Source organism: Caretta caretta, chromosome 2 (assembly GCF_965140235.1).
Source record: "Caretta caretta isolate rCarCar2 chromosome 2, rCarCar1.hap1, whole genome shotgun sequence".
In the NCBI taxonomy this organism is placed as follows: Eukaryota; Metazoa; Chordata; order Testudines; family Cheloniidae; genus Caretta; species Caretta caretta.
In genome coordinates this window covers 49,835,683-49,858,058 of record NC_134207.1, presented here as the reverse complement: position 1 = coordinate 49,858,058, position 22,376 = coordinate 49,835,683, and the positions used below count along the sequence as shown (strand labels likewise).

At 41.5% G+C, this 22,376-nt stretch overlaps 1 protein-coding gene across 16 annotated transcripts in view; it reads left to right on the top strand.

Annotated features, from left to right (window-relative positions):
- The window catches only part of RALYL (RALY RNA binding protein like), a 643,381-nt gene extending 623,391 nt beyond the window's left edge, over nucleotides 1-19,990 (top strand). For 15 of the 16 annotated variants that reach the window (XM_048841083.2, XM_048841088.2, XM_048841091.2 and 12 more), the window contains one exon: nucleotides 4,041-4,156. In XM_048841083.2, coding sequence (XP_048697040.1) covers nucleotides 4,041-4,139 — 99 coding nt within the window. In that variant the 3' untranslated portion in view covers nucleotides 4,140-4,156. Of the gene's footprint in view, nucleotides 1-4,040; nucleotides 4,157-18,916 lie in introns of those variants that run through there. The other variant, XM_048841084.2, reaches the window with a different exon arrangement.
- Nucleotides 19,991-22,376: the final 2,386 nt, after the last annotated feature.

Sequence of the window (22,376 nt, the reverse complement as noted above, 5' to 3'; positions counted from 1 at the left end):
AAGTCATGTGTGTTCTGCAGTGGTTAAATCAGATACACCAATTCTGAGAAAAGACATTTACAGTTAAGGTTGAATTAGTGTTTTTCTAGAGAAAAGTAATAAAAGAACTTGGTACAACCTACAAGTATTTAGACCATGAAAAGTATGAATAAACTGCTAAAACCAATACCATGCTACGGCAATCCAAAAAAAAAATACTCTTAATTACTAGATATACTGTCAATAAATAAAGCCTGCTTTGGGGAAAACTCTTGTATACCAAATGTTAACAGGAACTGTAGCCTGACAGTGTTCTAGCTATGAGCCTTTTTTGAAACATTAGCATGGATGATATTTTGACAATATATTTGAAATGTAAAAGCATTTCTGACTACTGCTGTACTTGCTGAGTTGTCTAAATAGCTTATGCCTAGCTCTTTTTTTGCTCTTCTGTGGATTGTGATTGAAAAGGATAGCTCAGTTATCTTCTTGCGCTGTTTGTTAGCTTGTCAGGTCGTCACCAGCAGATTCATCATCACTGAGTAAGTTTGTTCAGACTCTTGGATCAATTTTTGTTTTGTTTTGGCTTTTTGATAGGTCTCTATTGTTACCTTAAGCTTTTAAAAAATAACAAATGGTTTCTCACCTCTCATGGTATTCAGTATTTTAAGAGATGAAAATATTTATTTTAATTGCCCATTTTTAAAACTACCAAAAGCATGATTTTAAAAAAATCATCTCCTACTATTACACCCACAATTGTTACTGTGTCAGATTGATTCAGACACACAATAGTCTCATGACATAGGCCAACTATTGCAGGCTGTATAGTTGTACCCATGTTGGTCCCAGGATATAAGAGAGACAAGGTGGGTGAGATAATCTTTTTATTGGACCAACTTCTTTAAAGCTTGTCTCTCTCACCAACAAAAGTTGGTCCAATAAAAGATATTGTCTCACCCACATTGTCTCTTTCATAGCATAGACCAACTTTCATGTCAGGTCAAATATTTTTCTCGGATGGACACACACAAAATACTACACTGAATAGGCAAAATACATTTCTGATATAACTTGACTTTAATGTCTGATACTACTAGCCTGATTTTGCTGATTCTTCTCCTGATGTAAATCAGGAGTAACTTCATACAAGTCAGTGGAAATACAGCAGTGTGCAACTAATGAGAGCAGAATCAAACCCGTCTAAGTGTTGTACAGAACTAGGCAGTTAACACTTTTTAACTGCAAAAATCCAACATAAATTCCAAACTAGATTTTTGTGTGCTCATGAAAAATAGGTTCTGAATTTCTAACTTTAACTCAGGAAGATTACAGAAATTTTAAATAATTTGCTAATATTAGGACAAAATTACTTTAAATAGAGTAAGTTCTGTACTCACTAAGTTAACACTGGTATAACTTCTTTGATTTCAGTGGAGTTATTCTTGATTTACATCAGTGTAAGTATTTCAGTTGACTTCATTAGGCATTGGATCAGACCCCAAGATGTTTTTGAATATTTCCACTGCCTACAAAAGTATCTCCAGCCCGGACACCGGAGAAGCAGTGTCAGGGGACCATGCTATTGCTCTGCAGTCTCAGTAGAAGTTTCTACCTCACACTGAGAAGTTCCTGAGGACACAGCCACGCTGCTTGGGCTGTGCATTGAACTAAGGATTAAACCCATCCACTCAGTCCTGCAATTCTTTGATTTAACTGTAGTTGAGCAGCCACCATATATCATACATTTTTCCTGGTGTGCCAGACTTTGAAAGTACATAGCTTTAGTTCCCCTGGAGAACATTCATTTCACAGTCCTTATCAAAATGCTTCAGATACAAGAATGGTCAATAATAAAACCATCAGAGGGAACATTTTCCTTCAAACCATGTCTGTAAATCAAAGAGCATCTTTGTGGAAGTAAAGTGGGGCAATGCTCAAAAGTCAAAAGGTAGCTGTTCTTTTTTCTGTATAAATTGACAAAAATTATAAACATTATTTTATTCCTTTCTACAGCAGTCCCAAAGACACTGTAGTTAGTGATCCATTGTTACCAAAAGGTCTTATTTTCTGAGAAAATATAAATATTATTTAAATGTTTTTATGACTGGCTAACACCATAATGACAGGTTTCAGAGTAGCAACCATGTTAGTCGGTATCCGCAAAAAGAACAGGAGTACTTGTGGCACCTTAGACACTAACAAATTTAATACTACTAAATAAATGTGTTAGTCTCTAAGGTGCCACAAGTACTCCTGTTCTTAACACCATAATGTGAAAGTCAGATTGAATTTATCAGTGTGCAGCCATTTATGGACCTCAGAAAAGGGAAATAATTATTAAAATGGTAGCAATCTAATTCCTTTAAATGCAAACCAACTAACCTGTTAGAAACAAAATTACTGGCTCAACTTTCCAGATAACAAGGTTTTGGACATCGATTAAATTCCATTTTAACCTGGTGTTAGGGAAGGAGGATACTAAGGAAGGAAACTGGAATCATGCTTGCTGGAAGTTCACCGCAATAAACATCGAATTGTTTGCACCTTTGGACTTCGGGTATTGTTGCTCTCTGTTCATGCGAGAAGGACCAGGGAAGTAAGTGGGTGAAGGAATAAGCCTTGCTCTGACACCACAGAGCCTTACACCTGTGTCCCTGTTCCCATTCCTACCCTTAGCAAAACATGATTCCAATTTTCTTACCCCCATTCCCTGTTCCCATTTCCCTCACCCTCCCACCCACACCCACCCACTTCCTCATTGACTACAGATTATATAGTAAAACTTGAGTTCTGCTTAGCTATACCTTAACCAATCATTTTCCTGAAATTTAACTAACCAATCCTAACATATTGTAACATGATTATGTAACCAATTATATCCCACCACCTTAATTAGTTTACACCCAGCAAAATTAATTATACAGCAGACAGGAACAATCACAGTACCAGACAGAGATTATACAGACAAACAATAGCAAAGTGGGAACTATAATGACAAGACAATACAGAAGTGAGGATTTCACATCCCAGCTATTGATAAGTGAGTTCTTGCCAGACAGGATGCTATCAAACTAAGTTTCCTTTTACATTTTCTAGGCACTTCCCTTTCTCTGGAGGTGATAGGAATACAATCCTGTCCTGATAGTGCCTCACAGCCCAATAGCACCTTATTTCAATGTGACTAGTTTGGAATGTGAGGATGTGACTGTTCGCTTCCCAGCTTATGGCTGCCTCTGCTGCTTAGCCAAAGGCCTTAGCCTAAGAACAGGGCCTCAGACTGTCACAGTAAGAGAAGGCCCTTACACCAGCAGATAGTGATTTTGATTCTCTCTTTTATACCTCTATAATTAGCCAAGTGATAAGAATACACCTAAATTCTTAGAGTATAGGCCTTTACAGACAGGCCTGAATATCTATATCCTAACACCTGGCCTACTCTGTTTGTATGTACAGCAGCAGTCTCCAGTTATGTTGCTATTGACCATTACATACATTAAATTTTCACAGCACTTTTCAAACAGAGTAAGACATACTCCTTACTCCAACGAGCATAAAATATAAAATCCAAATTCTGCTCCTCCTCCCACTAAGGAAGTATAATCCTAGTGCCCTGCTGAGTCATTCTGCCTCCATGGATAGAATGCCTTGGTCTCGCCAGTAAAGTTCTCTGTAGAAATTATTCGTTATAAGGGAAAGATGGGTCAGTTCCTGGAAGACGTGTGTTTGAAGGAGAGAGGGATTGTCAGACAACAAATGGAAGACTATTCCAAGTACTGAAGGCAGTATAAACTTATTTTAGAACCTAACCCTGCTCCCAGTGAATTCAATTGGATTTTTTAACCATTAACTTCAATGAGAGCAAGTTTGGGTTCTTAGAGTATAAGGATGTTTGGGTGGGTAACGATCTGGTTCAGGATAATAAAGTCAACATCCATGTCACATGACAAAGGTCAGTATACACTGACTCCAGTAGCTACTGTTACAAAGATCAAGTTTTATTCTAAGTTCTGAAAAATATCTAGCACACTGCCAGAGCTAATCAAATTATCATTAATAAGATACAAAAGCTGAAAACTGAGTGGAAGAGGAAGAAGGAAGCTGCATTTGCAATAAGGGAAGAGGAATGGAGGCACACAGACTGTGCGGGGCAGAGCTGAAGAAGGTGACAACAGAGAGTTAAGTGAGTGCACCCAGTGGTTCTACATTTACATAGCACAATGCAATCTTTAATCCAGCATTTCAGTTTTTGTCATTTATGTTTAATAGAAAAAACTCTTGGAAATCTCATAGAATAAAATTGATAGATGCTATTATGCACTGTCCTGTGTAGGTAAAATAAGTATTAATGGGGAAAGAGCCTGAGAGAAGCTATTTAAAATATACTATTAAATTTATGTCCTGCTTCTCTTCTCATTTCCAAATGTTCTGGTAAATCTTGCTTGCTCTTTCATGCCATTACTTCTCTTCTCTATCCACCAGGATCACACTCTCAAACCCACCCTTTTCCAAGGCAAGTGTCAAAACAATCTACCTCCCTCTTTTTTTTTTTTTTTTTTGATTGCCTTCATTCAGGACCGTATCTCCACCACCTGCAATACCTTTCTATTACTCATTACTGTTACTGTCCCGTCCCTCTTCCTCTCCATTCATTCCTTCTCCTTTCCCCTGGGCCTATTGTGGACTCTGTAACATCATTCCAGACTCTTTCAACTACCTGTTCCCATTAACACCCCTTTTCTTCTCCCACCATTTTGTTTTGCTTTGCTCTTTACGTTACCTACAATGTCTACATTTTTCCCCTCTCCAATTCCTTCCTCAATATTAGACAAAACTGGGCAAGCTTAACAGATGTTTCCTTAATTAAAATGAGTTCTCTCAGTCTTTCACTTTCCTAAACCACACATTAGTGAAACATTAAAAAATAAAATTAAAAGCTTAGTCATGTTGAGTGGCCTTCAAGTAGGATTTTCAGCAATTCTTTAAAGTTTAAACCCTCCATTCAGTCCTGCTCCCTTGGCACTGGTAGGGCAGGAATTCTTACCTTTAGCATTAATGCTAATTGGATTACCGGTTCACACTGGGGAATCCCCACTCCTTATATCAAGCAGAGGTTAAAGCAGCTAAAATTTTCTTTTACAACTTTTTGACAGCACTCTGAATCCCAAAAACACCTCATCTGCACCATTAGCATTATCAGGGCTCATGCTTAAAAGTGAGCTCGCTGGCATGCCAATAGAAAGACTGACTTACATCTCATGCCACTAGAATGGGCCAGATCCTGAGAGGTGCTAAAATGGGATTATCATTGTCTTCAGCGGAAGTCGCAGCACCTCTCAGCATTTGGCATGATATTTGCTCACGTTTGGGGGTCAGGAACCACAGGGGCATCTGCACAGTTACTGCTCCATAGAGCTGGATCCTGGCATGTGCAGAGCGTTCTTCACTTCAGTTTGTTTCAGTGGGAGTTGAGGACACTTAGCACATCGCAGAATTGAGCCGATACTGCACTGATTTTGGTCTATGCCAGACGAACTCTTATGTCTCCCGCTTCTTGACTTCACTCTTCTCAAGGAAAAAAACCTATGAATAAAAAAAGAGAAGAGAAAAATGTAGTAATTTATGTGCATTATATTGAAATATCACAAGCAGTAAAACACAAACCCATGTTTTCTAGACTGTGGGCCAGATCCTCAGCTAGTGTAGATGCTCTGAAGTCAATAGAGATATGTCAATTTATACTAGCCAAGGATCTGGCCCATAATTAGTGCATTCAGATATAAAGAGAGAGGTGACTCAAAAATAACTATAGAAACTATGTAGACATCATAACTAAATGAAATGCAGGCCTATATGGTCATGTGTATTGCCAAAGATATTTACTAGATCCCAGAAAAACTGGCCAAAAACAATGGGGCAAACCCCTATATCAATATAAAGAGCCACAGGATCTGTACAAAGCAGACCAAGCCTCAGTTATTAAGGTATTATGCAAAAGAGCCACAGGCAATAAATTGCATGGTAGATAGCTGGGAAAGATGAAGGACTGAGCTGACCCTGTCAGGATCTGAATCTATTGTCCCAGGGAACTGGTTACGCTATTTAGAACCTGAAGTTTAGATCACCAAGCTACTGCTTAGGATTTTATAAGGGTGGAAGTTTTCATAGGACTCTTTTTAACAAAGATGTTAAGATACCATTTGCTAAAATATTTGTGTGCAAATGGATGGAAAATAATCTATCACTAAACTAGATGCCAAAAGATAGCTAACAAAATGTCACTTTTTTTAAACAAGGCTCCAAGAGCTATCCTGGCAATTCCTGGCCAGTAAACCTAACTTCAGTACCAAGCACATTCTTTGAAAGTATAGTAAAGAACAGAATTATCAGACATATATATGAACACGATTTGGTGGGGAAGAGTCAACACGGATTTTGTAAAGGGAAATCATGCCTCACCAATCTATTAGAATTCTCAGAGGGGATCAACAAACATGGGCAAGGGTGATCTAGTGGATATAGTGTACTTGGACTTGCAGAAAGCCTTTGACAAGGTTCCTCACCAAAGGCTCTTAAGCAAAGTAAGCTATCATGAGATAAAAGGGAAGGTTCTCTCATGGATCAGTAACTAGTTAAAAATCAAAAAGCAAATGATAGGAATAAATGGTCAGCTTTTTAGAATGGAGAGTGGTAAATAGTGGTGTCCCCAAAGGATCAGAACTGGGACCAGTGCTTTCAACATATTCATAAGTGATCTGGAAAAAGGGGTAAACAGTGAGGTGGCCAAGTTTTTAGATGATACAAAATTACTCAAGATAATTAAGTCCAAAGCAGACTGCGAAGAGTTACAGAGTGTGCCGGCCCCTCCAAGCCTCCTCCCCCCTGCACCTGCAGGGGTCCCGGGCTGTGCGCTGCCACCTGCCCCTCCTTCCCGGCACCTGGGACGCCCCCCCCACAGCACCCACGGCACCCCTGGGCAGCCCCCGACCTCCCCACCCCAAGTTTTAGTTGGGGTATATAGTAAAAGTCATGGACAGGTCACGGACCATGAATTTTTGTTTACTTCCCATGACCTGTCCGTGACTTTTACTAAAAATATCCATGACTAAAAAGTAGCCTTAATCATAAACAATGATAATTAGTAATGCCCAAATGTGTTTTGCTTAATTTCAAATTCACTTTAATTTTGAAGAAAATTATAGATAGAGTGAGATATGTTTGAGATGTTTGTTCTATTAGGAATTGGCATTTTCCCATTTTTAAACGTAACTTTAGCAAAAAAAGGCACAGTCTCTACCTACAAAGTATTTGTGAGACAAACGTGCTGGTGGTGAGAGAAGGATTGTCCATTTTGTCTACCTACAGTCTTGCACTGGAGTATGAGACCCTCCAAATAAATAGAGTGGCAGCTCACTTCATTGTACAATGCTTGTGCCCTGATTTTTTCTGTTTTAGGGGCCGTGGGAGAGGAGTTTCTGGACCATTCATGGATAGACTAGGGTTAAATTGATGATGTGTGTGTTCTGTAGATAGGCCTAGGTCTTCAGATTCCAGGGCTGTTAATACAACACATTTCATAATCAGTAACATCTATTTAAGAAGGAAAAAAAGAAATAGACTATGTTTTGCTGGAAGGGAGAACAATGGAGTGTGAGAATGTGGACCCAGCATTCTCAGGGGTCCTTCCCCACAGGCTAGAGAACAAAACAGGAGAGAGTTGCAGAAGGGGATGCACCTCACAGCTGATTTTTCTCTGACTGCAAACTGAGGAGGAACAACCCAAAAAGCATACCATTATTGTGACTTTTGTGGGGGAGCAGGGGAAAGTGGAAGGAGGCAGCAGGTGAGGGTCCCATTCATCACAGGCAACACTTAGCCAGTGGCAGCAGCAGCCACTGGGGAAGGAGTCAGGCACTGCCCACAAGGAACCACAGGGGCCACAAGGATCATCTAGTCTAATGCCCAGGAGATGGGACCAGAAACATAAGGGCAGGGGATCAGGCCTGCCTACTCTGAGGTATTAACCAGCATTTGCTAGGGCTGCTGCCAGCTCCACAAAACCCATTGCAGCCAGGAGTCCAGCTTTGAGAATGGTAGTATCGTGAGGTCAGAAGGAAATGATATAGAAAGAGTAAGATTAGGAATTAAGCAAGGATACTTGGAAGGCCCTGACACTTGAGGATTTGCACCTCATTTTTGTCTTATACGTGTGAGCTATTCAGGAGTAGTTTATCCATTTATCTGCCTGTGCTATGTATTTCTAAACATATATCACCATGATAATGCTCAAAAAACTGATGCAGTATTTCAGCAGGTGAACTCTGTGCTCGTGCTTGTTAGAAACATTTATCCCAGGCAGTGATTTAGGGGAGAACATACAATACATTTTCCAACATCTGCACACTACACAATATCCCTCTACTCGGGTTGTGAATTTTCCAATTTCTAAAAACCGGACACCACTGCTCTGCCACCTCCCCTAAGGCCCCACCCTCCACTCACTCCTCTGCCATTCTCCCTCCATGGCTCGCTGCTCTCTCCCCTTTAAAACTAAAACTGGCATTTTATTGTTACTAAACAAGCTGTAATGGTTTTGAATATTTTGAAAAGAAAAAGTTGAAACTGACAGACATGTTCAAGGACTCGATCCTGAAAACCCTATTTCATGTGTTCTTGCCCCTACACTCTTTGGAATCTTTTTCTTGGTACTCTTGAACTGTGTGTTTAAGATGGAGTCTATCTCCGTACAAGATCAGATGGGAAACTCTTCAACCTGTCATGACTTAAGTCAAAAGATCAAAGTCAAAAAGGTACTAATCAGGGAACTTCTATTCGCTGATGCTGCTGCCCACATAGCCCACAATGAAGATCTACAAGAACTCATGGTCTGCATTTCAAGTACCTGTCAGGCATGTGCTCTCACCATCAGCAACAAGAAAACGGTAGGACAGGGGGTTCCAAAAGATCCTTCAATCACCTTAAATGCAAACCATCTAGAATTCCAAAAGTTCAGCTACTTAGGTTCTTCAGAGGGCAAATTTACCATGTGTCACAGCCCTGCTCAAGCAAAGACGACTGCGCTGTCTGGGCCATCTGAGTAGGTTGGAAGATGGACACATACCCAAGGACATGCTACATGGGGAGCTATCAGAGGGAACAAGAACAACAGGACATCCCAAGCTTTGCTATAAAGACACATGCAAGCAAAATATGAGGGAATTTGGAATTGATCCTGACCAATGGGAAATCTTGGCAAGTGATCGTAACAAGTGGTGCCATCATCTCCATCAGGGTATCCAAGTCCATGACAGGAGCTGGTTCCTACAGCTTGAAGAGAAAAGAGCCTGTAGGAAGCAAGCTGCTCCCAACCAAGATACATACATTTGCAATAACTGCCAAAGATCATGCAAATCTCGGATTGGACTATTCAGTGACATGAGACACTGCAAACCATTTACATCATAGGCTGCAATTACCACTGTCTCTCATAGATGAAAGGATGCCAACAAATTCCATCTGACTACTTCTTAATCACATCAGCGATCCCATTGAAGTCAATTTAAAGTCAATAGGATTATTTCCATGAGCAAAGATTATTCTTGTAAGTAAATGTGCAGGATTGGGCCCAAAATTATTACTGTGGAAAGAAATCAAATGAACTGTGCCAATTCCATCCGCTGAAGAGTATATAACTTTAAAAGCTTATAATTGTACTTTATTAATAGATTGGAATGGCTCCAAAGTTATTCACAAGAATAGATGTGTTTGTAGACTGCGCTCCATAATGATTTATTTGTAGAAGAGAAATCTAAGGCAATGTCCACCCACCCCTAACCTATGCATTCTCTAGTCTGAAAACACGAGAGAGAGGCAGGGAGCTGAGCTGAGCTGGTCTGCCCCTTCTCCTCCTCTGCAAAGCCAGGCTGGGAGATGATCACAGCACTCTGCCCCCTGGCTTCCTCGGCAGCCAAGTGCTGCGCTGCGGTGGGTGGCGCCTGCTTGGCCCCCACTGTTCCAGCACCCCTGAGGTGATAACCAGACTTTTGGCATCTGGTCAGTGTTTCTGAGCCAACACTGTCACGTGCCCTTTTTGACCAGAAACTGGACACCTGGCAACCCTACCCTCTATTCACTTTCTGAATGCACCCATACCATAGGTGGTGGAAGACATGTCCCATATTATCTTAATTGTGAACATCTTTGCAATCTTTTTTTCATGTCACATTTCTAACACTCTCTAAACAAAGGCATATGCTCAGCAATTATGCATTCACAGAGAAGCTTGCACTTACAGCTCTAGGCTGGGCACAGAAGAGGGAGTGCAGCTTCTGCAGCATGCCTTTCCCTCAAGCCTGTGGGAGCCCCACCAGAGAGGAACTCCACACTTTTGGAGGGAACTGGGGAGGTCATGCTGACTGGTCTCCCTCCACTATGTTCTCCGGCCCCCAAGCCTGTGGGATACAACACAGTAAGTTAGGTGCAGAAAGAGTGCAGGGTTTGTTCACAGTTCTGCCAGCAGAAACCAAGACTCAATCAGCAGAAAGTCTAACCAAAAAGGAGATGGGGGGAGCAGGAGGTAAAGCAGTGCAAAGTGACTACAAACACCTGCTCTGCTACAGAAACAAAGAAATGACCAGTACAGCCCCAAATTGTGCTGGAGATGGGGGTGCCCACTACACCCAAAAGATTCACTGATTCAGTGCAACTCTTGGACAGGCTCTGCAATCAGTGCTGCTATAAATCATATTTTAATGCTGCCTGCTCCCAAAAAAGCCCCTCGGATAATGCAGTAGTGCAAACTGCAGGAAGAGAGTTTTGCAGCGTAGCTCTTGATGTTCAAGGGTAGCAGAGAACCAGGAGCAGAAGGAGGACAAGTGACAGTGTGAAGGCAAAGAAGTTCCACACAAATGTGTCTAGCCTCTGACAGATTCACAGAGATCCATGGATTTATGGAGTGGAATCTCTCTCTTTTCTGGAAGGCCAGGGGCAAACCTACTAAATACTATTCCCATGGAAGAATCAGAGTGAATCTCATGGAGTCTCAACTCCCCATGATTGATTCCATAGTTTTTAGCTGAGTATAGTTTGGGAAACTTTGGAGCCAGTAAATCCTGCCATGCAAATAGGCTCTCAGATGGATTTTTGCTTTAACATTTAATTTAGGTCTTGCAAATCTGTACATGGTATTACAGCAATGTAAAGTTTAAATTAATTGGATATGGTTTGGGATAGATGATGAGTGATGAGGGCTTCTAAATTTAACAACCGGCCAAAAGTGGCACCTTAGGCGCTGACTCTGTGGGTGCTCCAGTGCTGGAGAACCCATGGGGAAACGCACTGCCCCGCTCTGCTTCTCCGCGGGCCCCCCCCGCAGGGTTCCCGCTAATCAGCTGTTCACGTAGGAAGCCTGGGCGGGCTGAGAAACAAGCGGAGGCTTCGTGCTCAGGCCCAGGGAGGCGGAGCAGATGTGAGCTGGGGCCGGGGGGGGGGGGGCGGGGGAGCACGAGGAGGGCATCCCAGGCCGGAGCAGGTAACCTGGTGGGCGCGCAGGGGAACTGCTCCCCGCCCCAGCTCACCTCTGCCTCCCTGGGCCTGAGCACGAAGCCGCCGCCTGCTTCTCATCACTCCCAGGCTTCCCGTGCGGACAGCTGATTCGCAGGAAGCTGGGGGCAGGGGGGGAGAGACAGAGCAGGATGGTGCATTCAGGGGAGGAGGCGGAGGTGAGCTGGGGCCGGGCACAGGGAGGGGAGCTGCCGGTGGGAGCTCTGCACCCACCAAATTTTCTCCGTGGGTGATCAGTGGGTGGAGTGGCTGCTGCTCCCCCTGCTCCCCCCCAGCTATGCTACCCCACCCCTAGGAGCCAGAGGGACCTGCCGAATGCTTCCTGGGAGCCGCCCCAGGTAAGCACCTCCGGGACTCCCCAACTCTCCCCCTGGCAGGTCCCTCTGGCTCTTAGGGGCAGGATGCGGTGGGCACCCACTACGGTGGTCCACGAGACCCTCCTGCCCAGTTCTGGGAGCAGTCAGGGGACAGGGGAGGGGGGTGGATGGGACAGGAGTCCCAGGGGGGGCATCAAGGAACACGGGGGCTGGATGGGGCAGGAGTCCCGGGGGGGCGGGCCACGACCCCCTCGTAGGGTGAGGAGGGAACCGGTTGTTAAGATTTTGGCAGCTCATCACTGGATAGGTCATGTACAAAAGCCAGAGGGCTCATATTGGAACTGTAAAAAGAAAAGGAGTACTTGTGGCACCTTAGAAACTAACAAATGTATTTGAGCATAAGCTTTCATGAGATACAGCTCACTTCATCGGATGTATACTGTGGAAAGTACAGAAGATCTTTTTATACACACAAACCATGAAAAAATGGGTGTTTACCACTACAAAAGGTTTTCTTTCCCCCCACACCCCACTCTCCTTCTGGTAATAGCTTATCTAAAGTGATCACTCTCCTTACAATGACAGGTTTCAGAGGAACAGCCGTGTTAGTCTGTATTCGCAAAAAGAAAAGGAGTACTTGTGGCACCTTAGAGACTAACCAATTTATTTGAGCATGAGCTTTCGTGAGCTACAGCTCACTTCATCAGATGCATACCGTGGAAACTGCAGCAGACTTTATATACACACAGAGAATATGAAACAATACCTCCTCCCACCCCACTGTCCTGCTGGTAATAGCTTATCTAAAGTGATCAACAGGTGGGCCATTTCCAGCACAAATCCAGGTTTTCTCACCCTCCACCCCCCCACACAAATTCACTCTCCTGCTGGTGCTAGCCCATCCAAAGTGACAACTCTTTACATAATAACCCGACTTGATTATGTAAAGAGTTGTCACTTTGGATGGGCTAGCACCAGCAGGAGAGTGAATTTGTGTGGGGGGGTGGAGGGTGAGAAAACCTGGATTTGTGCTGGAAATGGCCCACCTGTTGATCACTTTAGATAAGCTATTACCAGCAGGACAGTGGGGTGGGAGGAGGTATTGTTTCATATTCTCTGTGTGTATATAAAGTCTGCTGCAGTTTCCACGGTATGCATCTGATGAAGTGAGCTGTAGCTCACGAAAGCTCATGCTCAAATAAATTGGTTAGTCTCTAAGGTGCCACAAGTACTCCTTTTCTCCTTACAATGTGTATGATAATCAAGGTGGGCCATTTCCAGCACAAATCCAGGGTTTAACAAGAACGTCTGGGGGGGGGGGTAGGAAAAAACAAGGGGAAATAGGCTTGAATAGGGACTGGGAGTGGCTAAGTCATTATGCAAGGTAACCTATTTCCCCTTGTTTTTTCCTACCCCGCCGCCCTCCTCAGACGTTCTTGTTAAACCCTGGATTTGTGCTGGAAATGGCCCACCTTGATTATCATACACATTGTAAGGAGAGTGATCACTTTAGATAAGCTATTACCAGCAGGAGAGTGGGGTGTGGGGGGAAAGAAAACCTTTTGTAGTGGTAAACACCCATTTTTTCATGGTTTGTGTGTATAAAAAGATCTTCTGTGCTTTCCACAGTATGCATCCAATAAAGTGAGCTGTAGCTCACGAAAGCTTATGCTCAAATAAATTGGTTAGTCTCTAAGGTGCCACAAGTACTCCTTTTCTTTTTGCGAATACAGACTAACACCGCTGTTACTCTGAAACCTGTCATTATGCATTGGAATTGTAGGAGCAACAATAATTCTGTAAAACTAAGATACAGTACATGACTGACCACAGTTCCTCCAGTATCCTATGCTCAACAAGTCAACCATATAGAAAAAGAATAGCAAAGGCAAATTATTTCAGGAGGAAAATGAATGAATAAATAGTCCATAACAACTTTTCATTTTCCCAAGGGATGTTATCACAAGTAGGACAGTATTTACTGTTTGTCTGATGTTATTTATGACTGCAGCTGCTATATGTTATCCAATTTTTAATGCAATACGTTTGAATCTTGCTTTTGGGGTTGATATGTTCCATTATAACCACACCAAATGAAAGCCATATTGCTTGCTTGAATGTAATTCATTTTCCTCTCTATTGTGTCAGGGTCGGTTTTTTTATACATAACTGGAAGGAAATGAAAAGATTTAAAAAAAAACATTAATCATCATGAGTGTTTTTAATATCATCAGAGCTACCATAAAGCCAGTAGATAAATTACACACTATTCAGCAGAAAGAAGTAGAATAAAATTAGTATTATATTAGACTAGATTAATCATAGCCCTGGGTGACTGTCATTCTGGAGAAAATAGAAGCTTGAATATCTAACATTTTAACCTTTCTTCCGAGCCTTTAAGAACAAGAGACAAATAACAAGCCCATGTACTGAAAGAAAACACAAGATTTTTTTGCTTGTGGGACTGGTAAATTTTTACCATTGTTTCTAAATGACAGCAGAGCAACATTCACAGTTTGGATCCAGATGGTTAGCAGCACTGCTTCATAATAGTAACCTAATGAAGCTTTTTATTACTAGCGATAGGTAAATGCCTGGAAGGTTTATGGCAAGGAAAAAGCTTCAATAAATAATTTGAAAATCTGTCTCTCTTCTTCCTTGGATAATTATTGTCTTTTGCATATATAATGTAGCAGTGAGGCTACAAAAGGCTAGAAAAGGAGAACTGTCTCTGGAGCTAATGGGGTGCACAGTGGAACCGCAGGCTTTCTTCCTCTCACAAGATGAATAGCTACTTAACAACCATCAGGCCTCTCTCTTACTTAAGGGGAGGATTGAAAATCCTTTTCATGTAGTTAAGTCTGTCTAAGGATACAGTGCTAAAAATAGGGCGATATGAAAAACTTCTCTATGCGTGTGGAGAATAATATTTTTAAATATCATTTTCACTTAAAACAGAGCAGCAGATGGTAGGTGCTTTTGTACAAGGATGGGAGGGCATGGGGACTCTCCACCACAGCCCTGTCTACCTGTGCTGGGTACAGCCAGAATGTTGATGCTCCCTGGGGATAAGGAGGGAGTGAAAATGCATAATGTCTCCGGAGTGCTACACAGCTATAAGAAGACTTGGGCCAGTGCTGTTGGGAGTGGAACTGGTCAAAAAAAATTCCATCTGATCTTTTCAACAGAAAATTGTGTTTTTTTCAATACAACATAAATGTTTGCAGGAAGCCTCTACTTTTCTTTAAAACTTTTGATTTTTTCAATAGAAAACCCCAAAACCTGAAACTTTTCCACTGTAAACCAGAGTTGGCTGAAAAATATTCATTTTTTTGTCTGAAATTTTTCAGGTTTTGGTCAAAAGGTTTCAATTTTATTTGTCAAAAAGTTTAAAAGATGGTTTTCAGATTTTTTGGCTTTTCAATGAATACTTAAAAATTTCTGCTGAAAATTTCAACAAAAATGGAAAATTCTTGGTTTTAATCAAAACTTTCTGCACAGTTGAGGAGACTTCTATCTTCCAACCCTTGTAGATGGGAGCTCTTGCTGTGCACTTTTAATGGGTGTTGCAGCTGTTTAGTGGCTCAGTGCTCCCACAGGGCCTGATCCAATGCCCATCTGAAGTCAATGAAAAGCTTCTCATGACCTTCAGTGGGTATTTATCCCAAGACCCTAGTGTCTGCAGAGGCAGGTATCTCCAGGCATAATGCCCTTAGGAAGTTCCACTACATTCCCACTCTAAAACAGTATTGCTGAAAAAGCCACAATAGAAGCCAAAAAGTGATGGTATTTAACTAAAACAAATAAGATCTAATCCTTAATAAACAGGACAGGCCTAATTGCATGCACACTATAATAATATTAAAACTATTAGAAAGCAACTGGGAAAAGACTCATGAACCAGATAACAGGAACTCTCCTCAGCCCCCCAGTGTTAAAGCATGTGATCAACATAAATGGCAGGTTTCAGAGTAACAGCCGTGTTAGTCTGTATTTGCAAAAAGAAAAGGAGTACTTGTAGCACCTTAGAGACTAACCAATTTATTTGAGCATAAGCTTTCATGAGCTACAGCTCACTTCATCGGATGCATACTGTGGAAAGTATAGAAGATCCTTTTATACACACAAACCATGAAAAAATGGGTGTTTACCACTACAAAAGGTTTTCTCTCCCCCCACCCCACTCTCCTTCTGGTAATAGCTTATCTAAAGTGATCACTCTCCTTACAATGTGTATGATAATCAAGGTGGGCCATTTCCAGCACAAATCCAGGGTTTAACAAGAACGTCTGGGGGGCGGGGGGCGGGTAGGAAAAAACAAGGGGAAATAGGTTACCTTGCATAATGACTTAGGCTTGAATAGAGACTGGGAGTGGCTAAGTTAAATGTATCCAATTTGCAAATGAATTCCAATTCAACAGTCTCTCGCTGGAGTCTGGTTTTGAAGTTTTTTTGTTGTAATATCTCAACTTTCATGTCTGTAATCGCGTGACCAGAGAGATTGAAGTGTTCTCCGACTGGTTTTTGAATATTATAATTCTTGACATCTGATTTGTGTCCATTTATTCTTTTACGTAGAGACTGTCCAGTTTGACCAATGTATATGGCAGAGGGGCATTGCTGGCACATGATGGCATATATCACATTGGTGGATGTGCAGGTGAACGAGCCTCTGATAGTGTGCCTGATGTTATTAGGCCCTGTGATGGTGTCCCCTGAATAGATATGTGGGCATAGTTGGCAACGGGCTTTGTTGCAAGGATAGGTTCCTGGGTTAGTGGTTCTGTTGTGTAGTATGTGGTTGCTGGGGAGTATTTGCTTCAGGTTGGGGGGCTGTCTGTAGGCAAGGACTGGCCTGTCTCCCAAGATTTGTGAGAGTGTTGGGTCATCCTTCAGGATAGGTTGTAGATCCTTAATAATGCGTTGGAGGGGTTTTAGTTGGGGGCTGAAGGTGATGGCTAGTGGCGTTCTGTTATTTTCTTTGTTAGGTCTGTCCTGTAGTAGGTGACTTCTGGGAACTCTTCTGGCTCTATCAATCTGTTTCTTCACTTCCGCAGGTGGGTACTGTAGTTGTAAGAATGCTTGATAGAGATCTTGTAGGTGTTTGTCTCTGGCTGAGGGGTTGGAGCAAATGCGGTTGTATCACAGAGCTTGGCTGTAGACAATGGATCGTGTGGTGTGGTCAGGGTGAAAGCTGGAGGCATGTAGGTAGGAATAGCGGTCAGTAGGTTTCCGGTATAGGGTGGTGTTTATGTGACCATTGTTTATTAGCACTGTAGTGTCCAGGAAGTGGATCTCTTGTGTGGACTGGACCAGGCTGAGGTTGATGGTGGGATGGAAATTGTTGAAATCATGGTGGGATTCCTCAAGGGCTTCTTTTCCATGGGTCCAGATGATGAAGATGTCATCAATATAGCGCAAGTAGAGTAGGAGCGTTAGGGGACAAGAGCTGAGGAAGCGTTGTTCTAAGTCAGCCATAAAAATGTTGGCATACTGTGGGGCCATGCGGGTACCCATAGCAGTGCCGCTGATTTGAAGGTATACATTGTTCCCAAATGTAAAATAGTTATGGGTAAGGAAAAGTCACAAAGTTCAGCCACCAAGTTAGCCGTGACATTATCAGGGATAGTGTTCTTGACGGCTTGTAGTCCATCTTTGTGTGGAATGTTGGTGTAGAGGGCTTCTACATCCATAGTGGCCAGGATGGTGTTATCAGGAAGATCACCGATGGATTGTAGTTTCCTCAGGAAGTCAGTGGTGTCTCGAAGGTAGCTGGGAGTGCTGGTAGCGTAGGGCCTGAGGAGGGAGTCTACATAGCCAGACAATCCTGCTGTCAGGGTGCCAATGCCTGAGATGATGGGGCGCCCAGGATTTCCAGGTTTATGGATCTTGGGTAGTAGATAGAATATCCCAGGTTGGGGTTCCAGGGGTGTGTCTGCGCGGATTTGATCTTGTGCTTTTTCAGGGAGTTTCTTGAGCAAATGCTATAGTTTCTTTTGGTAACTCTCAGTGGGATCAGAGGGTAATGGCTTGTAGAAAGTGGTGTTGGAGAGCAGCCGAGCAGCCTCTTGTTCATATTCCGACCTATTCATGATGACAACAGCACCTCCTTTGTCAGCCTTTTTGATTATGATGTCAGAGTTGTTTCTGAGGCTGTGGATGGCATTGTGTTCTGCACGGCTGAGGTTGTGGGGCAAGTGATGCTGCTTTTCCACAATTTCAGCCAGTGCACGTCGGCGGAAGCACTCTATGTAGAAGTCCAGTCTGCTGTCTCGACCTTCAGGAGGAGTCCACCTAGAATCCTTCTTTTTGTAATGTTGGTAGTGAGGTCTCTGTGGATTAGTATGTTGTTCAGAGATGTGTTGGAAATATTCCTTGAGTCGGAGACATCGAAAATAGGATTCTAGGTCACCACAGAACTGTACCATGTTCGTGGGGGTGGAGGGGCAGAAGGAGAGGCCCCGAGATAGGACAGCTAAGAGTATAGTTGGATAGGTTAACAATATTGCTGGGTGGGTTGAGGGAACCATTGCTGTGGCCCCTTGTGGCACGTAGTAGTTTGGAAAAAGATAGGAGAATAGTGTTATGAAACCCAAAATATAGAGAGCCATATGCAGTGTATTTAGAATACATGTAATTATGCAGGTCAACGTATTCTACGTTATCTCACAAAGTAGCTGAGATACATTCTTTCTTTCCCTGTTGTTACAAATTTAAACTACTGAAGAGAGGTGTACTTCACCAAAGAGCTGGGTTGTGACTTGAATCAGTGTAGTTAATTCTGGGCAATGCATTCTAATTTAGGGGTATTTATGGTATTGGCCGTCCATTGTAGCAGTTACATGACATTCCTTTTAGCTTAAAAACATAATTAATTTAGTGTCAATGTCAGATGCTTGCACTGAGTGATTTGACCATGCAAATAAATAAATAAAGCTGATTTGACCAAATAAAGCTGCCCTGTTCCCTTTCCCCTGCAGTTTATTCTGACGCCTTTTCCATGTGCTGCTGAAACAAAGCCCATGTTTTCACATTAAAGCAAATGTTTCATTTTTCAGTTTCTACAGATCAAGTGATGAGGTGTCATGTGTGAGCCCCTTGGAGGCTGAGAAGAGAAACTGTGACTTCCCCTTTCCACTCCCCCACAGAAATGTGAACTGCGGTTTCTTACTGGCTAGCAACACCTTTGATTCAATTTGTATGAAAACTCACTTTACTTATTAAAATGGACATTATTGTTCAAACCTTAGAAATTTCATTTCTTATATGTTCTAAGCTGTACAACTGTCAGATTTTTATGGTTTAGATTGTAAATGTGTTTTTCTCTGGCTAATTATTGGTATTATTTGTTTTTAATTTTGATGTCTTAAAGGCCAAGGTACTGTATGATAATAATATGAAGGACATATTTAACAGGCGTGAGAGACACTGTATACAAATGTATATTTGTAAAAGCTATTTTTATGATTAGCATGTTTTACTGTTTAGCATATTTAAAGTCAGTTGATATTGCATTTCTATGTTTATAGCTTAATTCAAACACAGTCATGTTATGATCACAGACGTATGATCAGTCATGTTGTGTGGTATTTTTCATTACTTTTCATTATATTCATAGTTCAAAATAATTATGTTTACTAGTAGGGATAATATTGAAAGGCAAAGTAATAGTTCTGCTCTGTTCATGCACTATTTCACTGTAATCTCTAAAAAGTGCAAATATGTCAAATATCAGATCAATTGATAAACTATAAATTAGACCCACTTATTAATCCCTTTTTTTTTCAAACAAGCACTCTCTGTGATGCCATAGATTAGCACAGTTATTTCATCTGTATCTGTTACTATCTCAAAGCAGTTTGTTGTTACCTTATGGAAAAGTTTACATGCCAGTGAATGTCCTATCCAAACTGTATTCCAGACAGGTGAATGTTTTATATATTGCCAATATTTGAAACCTTACAGTAGATTATCAATTGTTTTGTTTCACTTTCAGTCAATAGGATCGTTCCATTCCCCAATCTCTCAAGCATTCTCCACATGCTTGAAGTTGGAATAATCCCTTCTCACAGAGGCTGTAGGGGAATTCAGTATATAATTTCTTAATAAATCATGTTTCTTTTCAAACAAAATTGATTCATTATTTCTCTTATGTGATACTCAAATGTGTTTTAATACACTTAAGCTATATTAGCCACTGGTGTGACTGCTTCTTCTTGAAAGAAAGTGCCAATTTGTTCTCAGTGTATCTCAGTTCTCATGATAGGACTGTTCACGGTTCCAGAGAACCAGTTCAGAAGACACTCATAACAGGGAAGAAGTGTCAACATCTTTATATGAGATACACTCAGATAGAAAACATTTTATGCAAGAGAGAGGCAGGTCTTGAGGTTGAGTCATGAGGCATATCTAGAGTTAAGAAGGAAAGTCTTACTGGCTGGATTGCTTAGAAGTAGCCACATTTAGAACATGTTGCCAGGAAAGAGATCTCATCCAATTAAGTGGAGGTCTGCTGCAGTATGTTTCAAGATACTGAACTACAGAGATGTGACTTGCACTACCATGTTTGTCCTGCAGTACCTGATGTTTCATTGAACAAAACTGACAGCATTTCTAAAGATGACTTTATGTCCTGTCCTTTCAACCATTCTCCATGGGACCTGATCCAAAGCATACTGAAGTCAATGGAAAGACTCCCATTATAGTTCAATGAGCTTTGGACTAGACCTGATGATACTGGCTGCATGTGATGGAGAGGTGGAGAGTAATTGATGGTGACCTCACAGTGAAGAAAATGGGAGAAGACCCAAAGACTGTATCCAGACTGGCTTTAGGTAAGGGCCAGTTATAAAAAAGGAGAGATACCCTTTAAATATATGTGAGGGAGAGTATGCACCAGGCTCCACTTGACTGTGTGGAGAACTTAAGTCAATAGGAGAATAGAGAAAACAAGACATTTTGGCTCTCAATTATACTGGTGTAAATTCAGGATAATTCCACTGAAATCAGTGGAGTTATACCAGTTTAACTGAAAGCAGAGTTTTGCCTATTTACTTTAATGAGAACGATACTATGAGTAACTATTGCTCAACATAAGGGATGCAGACTAGGGCCCATTTTATATTACAATCACAGCAAACCCAAACAAAATGTTATAATCACTAATATTAACCCAAATAACACCAGTAGTCTAGTAATCACTAGTAATCTAGTATCTGGCTGATGAATCTTGCCCATATGCTCAGGGTTTAGCTGATCGCCATATTTGGGGTCGGGAAGGAATTTTCCTCCAGGGCAGATTGGAAGGCCCTGGAGGTTTTTCGCCTTCCTCTGTAGCATGGGGCACGGGTCACTTGCTGGAGGATTCTCTGCTCCTTGAGGTCTTCAAACTACAATTTGAGGACTTCAATAGCACAGATATAGGTGTGAGGTCTTTTTTAGGAGTGGTGGGTGAAATTCTGTGGCCTGCATTGTGCAGGAGGTCAGACTAGATGATCATAATGGTCCCTTCTGGCCTAAATATCTATGAATCTATGAATCTATGAATCACTGAAATACCTCAGGGAAGTATTTTAAAGATATAATTGTCCTTTTTGTTGTTGTTCTCTAAACTTACTAAAAACTGGAGAGAACTATTCCATCTTATGCCCATTTTATAGCGGCAAAAATTAATAACAATGCCCATGGTTCTTATTTGATTTACAGTAAAAATAAATAATAAATCCAAATCCTATTTATTCAGTGGGAGTTTTGCCTCAGTAAGGAGTGAGTAAGAGCTTAAAAGATATGAGCTGAATACTTTTTGAAATCATGGAGAATGTCCTCTTAGTAGATCAATTATGGGAACTGTGGCTAGTAGTTAAAATAATTTGTAATTCTGTATTACAGATGGTTTGAATGAGCAATCCCTGAACCTGCTCAGCACCAACAAAACCATGATTAAGTGGGTACTCTGAACTGTAAAATACCACACCAGGATTTTACATTATTCCTTAATGTGCCATCATCTGTTTTTGGTGTTTATAGGAATGATTTCGCAGTCTCAACAGACAACACTGTTCCACACAGCGATGTTATTCCTGAAAGTATACTTTTTCTGGCACAATAACATCTAAGATGAGGTCTATTGATACTATTACATTTGAAAGCTATGGGTTTGCTGTACTGTATAATATATTCTCCTAACTTTCTTAATGGCATATTAGATTAAAATCATTGAAGAGATGCTGGTATTTTAAATAAGCCTTGATGCTTTATTGGCTGTCAAACATACAGTGTACAGTTGCTTGCCATTGTGGTATTTTAAATAAGCCTTGATGCTTTATTGGCTGTCACACACACAGTATACAGTTGCTTGCCATTGTCACATACACTTGGCTTACTAGCTTTTTTGTGTTACGTATTCTTTGCAGCACACTAAGTGTTTAAACCAGTAAGTGTTTAGGACCTAATTCCCATTTATACTAATGCCCCTTTACACCACTGTGGCAGTGTAAATGTAATTTACAAACATTTTAT